The 12,081-nt window shown below is 42.5% G+C and overlaps 1 protein-coding gene across 1 annotated transcript in view; it reads left to right on the forward strand.

Moving 5' to 3' along the window:
- sdk1b (sidekick cell adhesion molecule 1b) overlaps positions 1–12,081 on the forward strand; it is a 233,948-nt gene that overhangs the window by 77,318 nt on the left and 144,549 nt on the right. The window contains exons 3-4 of the mRNA XM_019862382.1: positions 1,761–1,867; positions 1,947–2,094. Coding sequence (XP_019717941.1) covers positions 1,761–1,867; positions 1,947–2,094 — 255 coding nt within the window. The remainder of the gene's footprint in view (positions 1–1,760; positions 1,868–1,946; positions 2,095–12,081) is intronic.

Raw genomic sequence — 12,081 nt, forward strand, 5'->3', positions numbered from 1 at the left:
AAACATCACATTATTAATATTTTATAAAGAACTTGTCAAGGCATTTAATTTTGGTTCCATTTGATGAACACCAATGGTTTTGCTGCTTCAGTTTAGAGAACACAATTAAGACCTGAAACATGTTTTTTTTTTTTTTTTTTTTTTTTTTTGCATTCACAATCTCCAATTTATGTTCAGAAATTGCGAAAATGTGACATTTGCGGATGCCGCGAGCCCACCCAGTAACAGGGGCAGCCAGGTCGATTCCAAGCCGCCCCCGCCAGTAAAAGCTGATCCAACTTGTCCTAAATCATCCAGAGAATTGAACCCTGCGAGCGAAGCAGCGACTGTGTCACCGAAATATTTGTATTGATTGGCAACTGTCAACACTGAACTCTGAGTTCAGTGTGATATATCCCAGCTGAAGTTGCCCCGGCACTTAGGCACTACAGTGACAGCTTCGCTGCACCCTGGCTAATAGAAATGTAATGGACCCCGGTATGACAACTACAGAGGGAGAGCTACTGTGTTGTATTATGATATTTGCTATTCCTGATTAAACGGAATTATACGAGCCTTTTACGGATGATGCCAGCATACAAACAATGCATACACAGCGTTCTACCGTATTTGTGTATGGGTGTTGTGCGCACACCTTGGCATCATAAACTGACAGCCTGGGAGTTAAGTACTTGGCTGGCCTATTATTCATAATGAGCCCCCAAGCGATGTCCAGTTTTGTGTGCGTGTATGTGTGCTGGTGAGCGGATTTTGCATGGGAGAGTTTGTCCGGCGTGCGTGGTAGCAACCTAGATCCTACGCCAAGATTGCCATTAGAGAATTTGTGTCCATTTAAAATCCATTAATACTTCTCGGGAATAAAATTTAAAAAAAAAAAAAAAAACATGCATGCTGTGAAATAAACATGCAGGTGCTAAGCCAGTGTCAGCCTTCCAAAAAGTGGAAAATATTTTGACAACGGAACCTGACGGCCCTACCTAAGCAAACTCTGACTGCTTTGTTCAGTGGAAACATGCTTTCACCCTTAATCGTGCGCTCATCAAACTGACTTGAATGTTTTTCGTACATTTTTACGTAGATGTGTTTTTTTTTGTATTAGTTATTGTATGAATAAATCACAATACATAATACATCATTTGCATAGCCCTGAATCACAAATGAGTCTCAAGGAGATTTACAAGCCCAAATTTGACAAAAATCAACAGGTCAGAAAAGAAAAGGCATTTCAGGAAAAGAAAAATTAAAGAAACTATTGTACGGGATCACAGCCGGAGGCACCCCGCTTCCAAAATGAGTTGGTCGAAATGGCCGCCAAGTGGGCAACATTAATGATATGATGCTAGAAAGTGTTACTTTAAATGCCACGGGAGTCCATTTAATGAAACAAAGAGACGCCTCCGTGAAAGTGGTCATTCTCTGTGCTGGTCGCTTGATGCAGAATCCTCCACAGCGACAACATCACTTCGCTGATCGCCATCTAGCCCCTCCCCCCCCTGTCTTCGGGGGTGAACAAAATTGGCATTAAAACAGGCCAAAATTCAGGTGTCAGCGGGTAAAGGAGAGCGAGTGACGAGGTGCATACCCGGTGTGGTTTAACCAAATGTGAGAAATCTTAAGTCAAGATCATTTCTACAGTCACTTTGAAATGCCCTTATTTTCGGAAGAAAATACTTAACCTTTCAACAAGAGGAATATGTGTAAGTGAAAGGGTTTCGTATCACTTAACAATCATTATAATTTGTCTCTTGTACCATCTGTAGGTTGTTCGTGCCGTCGCTGCAGAGGACAGACGCCGGCCTGTATCAATGCACAGTGAGGAACAGGATGGGCGCCATCATACATGACAGAACAGAGGTGCAAGTGGCCTGTGAGTACTCGAAACTCAAACTGACGGCAAGAAATTACATCGGCGGGACTTTGTAAACCGAAACTCACGTTTCCTCTAGTTATGGGGAGGTTCTCAGGCGAAGAGCAGAGAACGACGGCAAGCCAAGGCCAGGCTGCAGTCCTGAGCCCGCCTCCCTTGGCGTCCTTCCCTCAAGCCTTGGTCACTTGGTACAAAGACGGACACAAGATTATTCCCAACGCCCGAATGTAAGTACCTCTTAGTAAAGCACAATACACACAGAACATTTAAAAAAAAAAATGTGACAGATATGGCACATATCCATGAAAAAAATGCGCCAGACATACGTCCGTCGTAGCAACAAGACTGACCTGTGAGAGGCAGCATAGCGCCACAGGATATACAGACTGCAAGAAAATACAAACATGATGACAGCTTAATAGCTTAAAAAAAACAAACAAACAAACGAATAAAAACAGATGCTAGGTCAACTATTAGCTGATAACCAGGCCTTGGCTGACTCCTACCCCAGATAACAAAAGGAAAAATGTTCTAATCTGGCCCAGATGTCCGCATCTTTGTCCTACGATATTGTGGTTCATTGTTTTCGGAAACGTAAAATTGCAGATTTGTTTGCGGAATCTCCGTTTGCGAGATTACTCCATTCCAAATAGTCTGGCTGCTGGCTGAAACCAAAGCGTTTGAAAACTCAAGCTCACATTTTCTATTGGAAATCTTTTGTTATAGAATCCAAAGAATTTTCACAGTAAAACATTTCAGTCAATTAAGCAATGCTTCTGATGATTTGGCTGAGTCATGCGGGTAGCATGTTGAGTTTGGCACAGACTGTTTTCAAGTGTACAAAAAATAAAACAATAAACAAACAGTTGGATGAAAACCGGGACCACATTTGGGCAGAAAAATGGTACGAATACGAGTTGGCCATATGACTGTCACAAAAATCTTCGGTTTACACCAAATTCCCCCCCCCGCCCCACCCCCCATCATACTGATTTACTGCAATGCCCTCACATGTGGGAAAGGAGAGCTACAGTCGCTGACATCATATGCCGCTCTGCCAGACCTGGCCTCTTAAGAGCACATACGGTATCTATCCGTTTTATAGGTGCGATTAAAAAGAATTTTCAAAATAAATTCACAGTTGGTTTTAGCGTACGCTCTCTCTGTGTTATATTTTCACTTAAACCAGATGGATCTGCAACTTATCCGACGACCCGGGGGTTCACTTTATATCAAGGGACACGTTTACCACAAAGGTCATGAATACCGCAACCTTTTTCATTTGACATCACGTTTCCCCCTCCAGAATGAAACCCGACAGATTCAAGTCTCGGCCGAAATCGATTTTGATAAAAATGTGCAGCTGGAACGCTCTTGTCGGTGAAGGATGTGAAGATGCGTCGCGTGCCGGCATAACTAACCATTAAGAGCACTAACTGCTCCCGGGCGTGCTATGGAATGAGATTGTCTGTGGCCTCTCTGTGCACGTAAATGGTCAGTCGGCTGCTTTTTCACTCCTTTAATGGCACTTCCCCGAAGCTCTACGGGCTCATTAACAAATAAACTCATTTTTATTACGTATCATTTCAAGCGTAGCTTACAATGGAAGATAACTTACATGGTGTTATAAAAGAACAATTATTATTTTCATGAGAATGTGATGCTCTGTTCATTTAGCTCATCGTTTGATGACTTCGACTTGGGGCTTTCGTGAACAGCACTTAAAGCAAAGGTGAAACTGCAACACACGGTTTTTTTTTTTTTCCTTAGTCAATTAGAAGATCTTGAGAGCCCAGGCCTAAATCCCATCAAACACCTCCCATCCATCGCAAAGACGGTCGCCGTTGACCCCTGACTCACATCACAGAATTTCCACTGGTGCTCTCAGAAGAGTTGAAGCTGTTATAGAAGCAAAATATTGGATCGACTCCATATTTTCCCTCCATTTACACAACCCGTAATGGACAGATGTCCACCTAGTGTAAATTAAATGCAGCCTTCCCTTCGGTTATATGTTTCTGGAACGGTTCTCTCGCTGGATAACATTTCATTTGATGCAGTTGGAAATGTGTCTTTTTTTTTTTTTTTTTCATTCAAAATGTTTGCCGGTGACATTGGTAAGAGGGAGCTGCACTTAATGCCTCACATGTTGTCGGTGAACGAGAGGGAAATGCATCACTTTCCCTCTTAACCCATATGTCCTTGAAAATATACTGACCTACTCAGTTGAATATCCTTGAGCAATACACAGCCCCCCCCCCTCAAAAATGCGGAATGAATAATCATCACAGTGTAAGTCCGAGCCAACCACATTTTTGCGATAGCAACCCGTTCCGTTAGGAAGCCGTAACGATTGCAAATCAATTTCACATGCTGTTGAGCAAATGACGGACAAAAGAAAGCAAAGCGAGGCAATTACAAAGACAACCCCCCCCCCCCCCATTGATTCCTTGCTAGGTTCTCTTTTCGCCGTCGTCCGCGCCGATAGTAGTTGCACAAGGCGACATCTGCAAGCGCGCAGGAGCTCTTATGGAAGTGCCGCTTCTGCGGACATCAATACGTGCAGTGGCCAAAAGCCTTAGCATAGGCTCAAGAACGCGGATGACATGCCGGCGTTTGTTACCGTGGTTATCCAAGCCACTCGTGTTAGCGTGAGATGGTATAAGCAAGCGCACATGACATATGGATGTTTGGAGAAAGTTCGTGCAGCTCCTCCAGAAATCCCTCAGTGCAGTGGACATTTTAGCGAAAAGTCAAGAGCATGGATGAAATACCGGGAGACAGGCCTGTGTTTCTGCGTCTGTTCGCTTTTCTTCACCGCCATTATCCTCAACAGTCATTGTTAGCATGAGACGTTCTCGGCAGCCCACGGAAGTTGTTTACGTTGTGTCTAGGACTGAAACGCGGTCAAGGAGTACTGTAGTTTTGGTACCTCATGTTTGAAAGGAAAAAAAAAAAAATAATAATAAAAATAAACAACACACCTGCTTGATAGACCGCTAGACCTTGTTCCGTTCTACGTCATCAAGAGCGGCACGTGCGTCACTCTTAGGGGGGAAAAAAATGCAAAATGGCAGATTGAAAATCCACTATCCACTGTTCTGTGCTATGTTTTATTTTCCTGCTCAAACAATTTATTTGTTGAGGAGTCAATCAACCCAAAGTAAACACAAGACCTTGTCCTTTTTATCCATCATCCAATTGTTGTGATGATGCGCTCGTGTAATCAACTGAGGGCTGTGTGATGCCGGCGCAAGGTTTCTGTGCTCTGATTAGTTTGACACACATGTCAGCATCTCATTTTCCTCCAAGACGCTCGATCCCGCTGCCTCTTCAAGCATGAGAATAATCTGGACAGAAACTTTTATTTCTTCATCTTGAAATGACATTTCCCTGATTGGCTTGCCGCCCACACATGCACACACACTCGTGCTCACGCAAGCCGTTTGAAGACTCGTGCATGGCACTTCCTTTGAACCTTCATAAGACTAATTTGCACCTTTCTTCACAGCTCCTCTCTTGTCTTGACAAGAAGCGCCCCCCCCATCCCCCCCCAATCCCCCTCCAACCTCACCTCTCCATCCCCTTGCATCTCGGCTTTTCTGCCTCCAAATTATTCTTTATATCGCCACGTTCCCTTGGTGCGTTCGCATTTTCTGTCCCTTTTTACGGTCAATACGCCATGGGAGGATATATTGTCGAGGAAGCCGTAAACGGTTCCTCAGCAAAGAAGGCACACAAACACAATCTGTCTCCAAAGACTATATCTCACTTACATATACCTGGCCGGAAAACTCTCAGCGTGCAGTCATGTGTAGATTGTGAGCTTACTGACAATGTGTGTGTGTGTGTGTGGGTTGTGAGGTGACGCTGGTCGATCCCGCCGTCCGGCGAGACGAGGCCAGATGGCGCCTGGCGGTTGGCTATCTTGGCGGTGGTCAAAATGATGATGCCGTTTATGAAGTTTATTGATCCGTTCGGTGCTCTGTCTCGCTGTCTTTTCAGCCCCTCGCAACACAGCTTGCACTTTATGTCCAGGGTGTCCGCACTCCAAAAACCCCGCTGTGCGTCCTCGCACACGCAGGTACTGAATTTAATCGTCCTCCGGCGTCGCCGCACCCTGATTTTAGGTTTTAAATGCATTAAAGTACAACATAAATGTGTTTATTACATCAAGACTTTATCAGTAAATTCTATTTAAACCAAACCACATTAAAAAATAAATACATTTCACCAAATTATAAAATGCTACGGTGAATATGATGACCTTTTTTGTGTTGTTATGGTCAATTTCAAGTCAGTTAGTTGTTATGACACGCCGGGCTATACCCATCAAGGGCCCTGGACCATGAATGTAAGTACCCATTGTTGAGCATTCCAATGCTAATTTCAAATCATTAGTGTCCCAGCAACTGGTCCTGGACTAGTGAGGCCTGGTGGGCACATAGCTCGGCTTTTTTAAAAGCAAATATTCCCCCACACTCCACTTGGAAAACAAATTCCATCCACACTGCACCATTTATTTAAAAAAAAAAAGGCATATACCATACTGCATGAGCACGTTTTTCTGCACACTTACAAGCACGTCAAGACAATGCTCTCTCTCATGAAAACATAAGTGCGCCTATGACGTCAGAGCATTTTTGTTGCAGAGTGACAACGTAAATCTCCAGTTTACGACTGTCCACAGCCAAACGCGGATCCGGAAATATCCGCAAATCCCCACTTTGGCTGGATTTTTCAGAAATCTTGGTTTTTAATGGAAAAAAAAAACTCTCCGGAGATGTGTGGATGATGGGGCAAACCACAGAAAAATAGCTCCCGTTTATAAAATACCCGGCTACGTGTAGACAAGGCCTGAGTTGATGCTTACAGATTACCCCTCCCCAGTTGACAGCGAAACCGAAGGTGTATGCTGTCATAAAGAAAGGGCAAAGGGGTCACCACAAATATCTTTAAATCATTCTTTTAATGGATAAGGAAGCCTAACAAGGTAACCAAGAAAGGACAGTTGTCCTCAAATAAAGAACAGATACGTGAAAAAAAAAATCGACTTAAAAGTATAGTCACTAAGTATTTATACCTCATAATATCCGATCTGACGTTTGAGCTCTGTTTTGGTCACAGATGTCCAGCGGCGGTCAAAACTTCGGGATGACTCTGGCGGCTGACCCGGCTGATGTATATTTTAGCGGTGAGCCCCGCAGCCCCGGGCGGCGAGAAGCGAGGCGCTGCCTTTAATTAGCTTGGAGGCCTGTGGCAGATGGACGTGAAGTGAATGTGATGAAGAGGTGTCGAAAAACAGAGCCAAGGTGTGCAGATTTAGAACCCTCCTGATGATAATGATCAAATAAAGCCGGTGATCTATGCAGGAGCATGGCGGGAATGGACAGTGATTTTTTTTAATCTTATTTTTTTTGGGAGGCGTATGTCTGCTTGGCCATATGCTGCAAAAATATGGGCGAGCGCGCATGTGTTTTGACATTCATTTATTTTCATTTGTCACACATGGCTTTAACAGTGGGAGACAATTCATTATCCCGCTTTCCATTACACACACAAAAGAGGTCTGAACCCCAAACAGAAGGAATTTTCTCGGTATCTGAGCTTTGAGAACAGGTGCGTGCGCGTATGCGAGTGTGTGTTACACTGGCAAGCCCAAAAACAAACAAACAAACAAAAAATCGTGGAGCGAGTGAAAAGAAGTATCGTCTAATCCCGCCACATATCACAAATTCAACCGGCCATTTGGACGCTTCTCTAACTTTGACAGTGCCACTTTCTCACGGCAGCCACAGCAGCGGTGGGGATGTGGGAATCACTGTCACTGGAGGTAGCAGAAATACTTGAAAACAAGAAATGAGTGTTGAGTTTAGGAGTTTAAGCTCTTCTCAATCCATTGTGTCTGGAACTAAATCTCTGGAGTCGCAGGGGCTTAGATAGTGTATGTGACTCTCTTCCCAATGATATGATTTGGTTACTTTAAAGATTAGGGAAACAGGCCGGGCATTTTAAGGCATATGGCTGCAAAAAGAGCCATGTGCCAAATGTTTGTTTGTCTCTTTCGTGTGCCAGCCTTGTGTTTTCGCGAATGATGTCACATTTTGGTGAAAATCCGTAGAAACAACTGCTTCTTTTGCTGAAAACATAAGGGCGCACAGATACATATCTCTAGCTTTCTATCTATCTAGCTAGCTAGCTATCTAGTCAGCTAGCCGTCTAGCTATTTAGCTAGCAATTATCTGTCTATCTATTTACTGTATGTATCTATCCAACTATCTAGCTGTCTAGCTGCTAGTAATGTAGCTGTCTAGCTATCTAACTAGCTAGCTATAATTATTGTTGTAGTTATTTTCATAAACATTTAATGTAGTTTCAGTTACTTCTCTCTCTTTCTCTCGGTCTCGCTCTCGCTCTCTCTCTCTCTCTCTCTCTCTCTCTCTCTCTCTCTCTCTCTCTCTCTCTCTCTCTCTCTCTCTCTTTTTTTTTTTAAAAGTAACAAAAATGCTTTTTCAATTTTAGCTTTAGTTATTTTGTTTAGTCCAACCTGGAAACTCTTCGAATCAACGCAATCACACATTCCACCACTTAGTGATGACAACCACTACCATGCATGATGAATAGAACAGCATGACCCTATAGCCAAAGCCCACGTTTCACACAAGCACAGGTGGGCAACAAACATGCTTACCAAACATGCCACTTATTATAGAAATACATTTTAAACTGATTTACAAGGAATGCTGGTGACCAATTGTGTTATCTGCCTCTAATTCAAAGTCAGCTGTAACACGCTCCAGCAATCAGAACAAGCGCAACAGAAAGTGGATGAATTATTTTCCGAGCAACTTTTTCCTTGTTGGCGCGTGGTTCAAGAAAGAATTTAATGCGCTTTCTCTAATTTGTCAATAAATAATGCTTTAATCGCAATGACAAAATGTTGGCCTGCGCAGGAAAATTCAATTTTGAAAGACGTGTAATTTGGCACTTGTTCCAATTGGAATTGTTTGGCCCTGATGGATGTCTCCACTCCACTGAGTGCCAATCGCCTTTGCCATCTGAGTTAACGTGATATTAAATGCATTCAGACTTTTGTTTGTAAGCGTTGGAGCATGTATCATTTCATCAGTTTTCCACAATTCTCCCTGAATCCATCTGTCATTTACCTGCAGGATTTATCTGGCTGTCTCAGCCTTTAGCGGAAAAGAGAGCAAAAGAAGTTATTATGGAGATCTATTCTGCGTTATCACTGTCAGACTTTTATATCAGTGTTCCCACGCAACTTCCATTACATATCATCCTTATTTTTGTTTTTAACCGACTTGTGCGACATGCATATTAAAAAAAAAAAAAAAATGGAGTCCAAAACCAAATCGGAGCCTCTCCAAACATTTCAAGCACATTTAGGAAGCTAATTTTACATTAATCACAAAACCACTGGCGTGCTGGGTTTTATGCCAGCTGTGTTTCAATTATCGTAATGTCTCCGACATTAGTTCTCCCCCCGAACAGCCTCTTTCCTGCAAGGCTAAAATGGCTTGTCTGACTTGTTTGGTGAAAATGCCAATGCAGTACATCTTCATTTGCAGTGTACTTTCCACTCGTGCGTTAATATGAGCTTTTAGTCAGGCAACATTACGAGAATTAAAGATAAATAGAGATCGTCATTCTGCTCTCTTTTAGAATTGATGGCTCGAAGAAGACCTGTCAAAATCCTTCAAACTTACAAAATGTCCGTGGTTCATGGTGAAAAAAAAAAAACAACAAAAAACTATCGATACAGTTTCATGTTTATACATGTTTCAAGATAATCAGTGTAAATATGCAAAGACTTATTTATTTAGATGAAGTACTGAACGGCGGAGGTGTAGTACTCCATTTCACCATTTCAGTTTTCTTGATGTTTTTTTTTTTTCTCCATTTTTTGTGCATTGCTAAAATGGTGCATTGTGAAGCACTTGGGCATCTGGCATGAGGAACTTTGTACCTTTGTTTGCATTGCTGTTTATCCGGCGCAATTGTAATTACAAACTACAACATGCCGCTAGCTAGGATGACACAGTGAAAAGAAATTTTCATTGTTTATATTCCTAAGCAGCATTGTGTGATGTATTTCAACCACCGCAGGACTTAAGCAGTTATATTTCCATGGCTCAAGCATGTAGGCATGAGGGCATTGAAAGATTTAATTACTCAGCGGACACGCCCACATCGTTTGAGAGCAGAGACAGAGGCTTGATTTGTAAGACTTGTTTTATAATCTTGCCTGATTCCTCTTTGCCAGGGTTGTTCACCAATTCCTCTAGGGTGTGTTAGATTTACAATTGACAATGTATGTTTGTTTGTTTTGCTTTACAGGGACTTTAACCAGAGAGTTTATAGCAAGTTTCCACATATTTTAACTTGTGTGTTAACCTGGAGATCCTCGGTAAACTATTTCCCCCTTTTTTATTTTGTCGGATTTGAAGAAGCTCCCACTGACTGTTCTGAACGCCTGTTTCCATGGCAGCGTCAATATGATCAGAATAAGGCTGCCATCGCTAAGGTCCACGCGGATGAAATAGGATGTGCGATGTAACACAATTAATTAACAATCAGTTCCACACAATTGTGAAATAAATGGTTAAAATGCCCATTCCTTAATAGAACCCCGAAGCCAAATGTCTTTTGGATATCTGCCTCATCTTGATGATTTTTTAGTATACCCTCACCATGCACTTTCACTCTCCTCCCTCTTCTTTCTCCATCTTTTTCCTGCATAATTGAATGACTCCCTTTGCTCCCCTAATGCTCTGCCAAAGACCCGAATAAACGCTCTCCATTGTAAACTTGTCCATTTCCACTTTTATTATCTCGCTCATCTTTTAAATAGATGTTTATTTTTCCACCCTTTGCTCCGTTATTTCCCGTTCAATCTCACGGCTAAAATAACTGTCGATAGATCCTCCCGTACCCGGTAATTTCTCTCGGTTATTTTTTTTTGCAATGTGACCTAAATTTAGTCACCTTAATTGTACCTATTTATGCGGCATCCCGCTGACATGCCAGAGGAGAAAAACAATGTTGCCTTTGTGACACTTGAGAAGGCTGCGTCCTTTGGTGCCGTCGGAGTCATGCGCTGAAACACTGGATAACAATAGCCAAGGGCCTTATGATTATGATGTATTTCCGCCTCTCCAAACAAACCTCCTTTTTTTGTGTGTTTATTATTTCCACCTGCTGTCTGAGCTGTCATTGCCAAGCTTCGTGCTGGGCAAATATGGCCTGTGACAACAGGCCATTTTAAAGCTCTTTCCAAGGGACGGGAAGTGCTCTTGAGCAAGGCACTTGTTAATCTAAACTTTGTAATCTGTATTTTTGATAAAACACAAGACACTCTGACCCAAAAGTAGTCAATGTATGTCTCTCGATACCCAACAACAAGCAGCTCATCGACAGGAGCTGGTCGAATGAGAACACCGGTTGACTCTCGTCAAACGTCGTATTTGTGCAAGCTAACGGTAACTTTATCTCATCACGGTAGTTTAACTCCTTCATGTCATCAGCCCGTAGTATATCAGCGCGATAACGTCGCGCGTAAAGGAAGTCCGCCCACCTGTTTCCTGGTTTGGTCACGTGACGGTTCGCTTAAGTAGCGGCGGTTGACGGTCACAGCTTTTTGATCAAACGCAGGAGAGGAGCCCTTTATGAGTGCAAGTCTGAATAGAACATAAGGCACGGGAGCTGTATTGATGAAGCACATTTCAGACACAAGGTAACTCAATGTGCTTCACGTTGTTAAAATGCAACATTTCAAGGCAAACTAATTTAAGACAGTCAAACAAAACAAGAATTTGAAGACATTTAAAAGCGAGGCAAAGAAATAAAAAGTGGTCGACGAAAATTACTTAAACAATGTACGGCCCAAGATTATGATTATATATATATATATATATATTTTTTGGGGGGGGGGAGAATTGGTTATCAAAGAAGTTAATCATAAATAACGTGGAAAAAGAATATTTTTATTTTTGGATGTAACACTCCACGTTTCAATTCATCTGAAAGATTCTTTACATCGTTGGTGTCAAACTCAAGGCCCGGGGGCCAGATCCGGCCCACCACGTTCTTTTATGTGGCCCGTGAAAGCAAATCCTGGATGTCAACTTCAATGATCCGTGCTAACATCTGCTATGGAAATGTCAAATTGTCATGTGTTATAAATAACGTTGAGA

Source organism: Hippocampus comes, unplaced genomic scaffold, assembly GCF_001891065.2.
Source record: "Hippocampus comes isolate QL1 unplaced genomic scaffold, H_comes_QL1_v1.1 scaffold7, whole genome shotgun sequence".
NCBI classification, from domain to species: domain Eukaryota; kingdom Metazoa; phylum Chordata; class Actinopteri; order Syngnathiformes; family Syngnathidae; genus Hippocampus; species Hippocampus comes.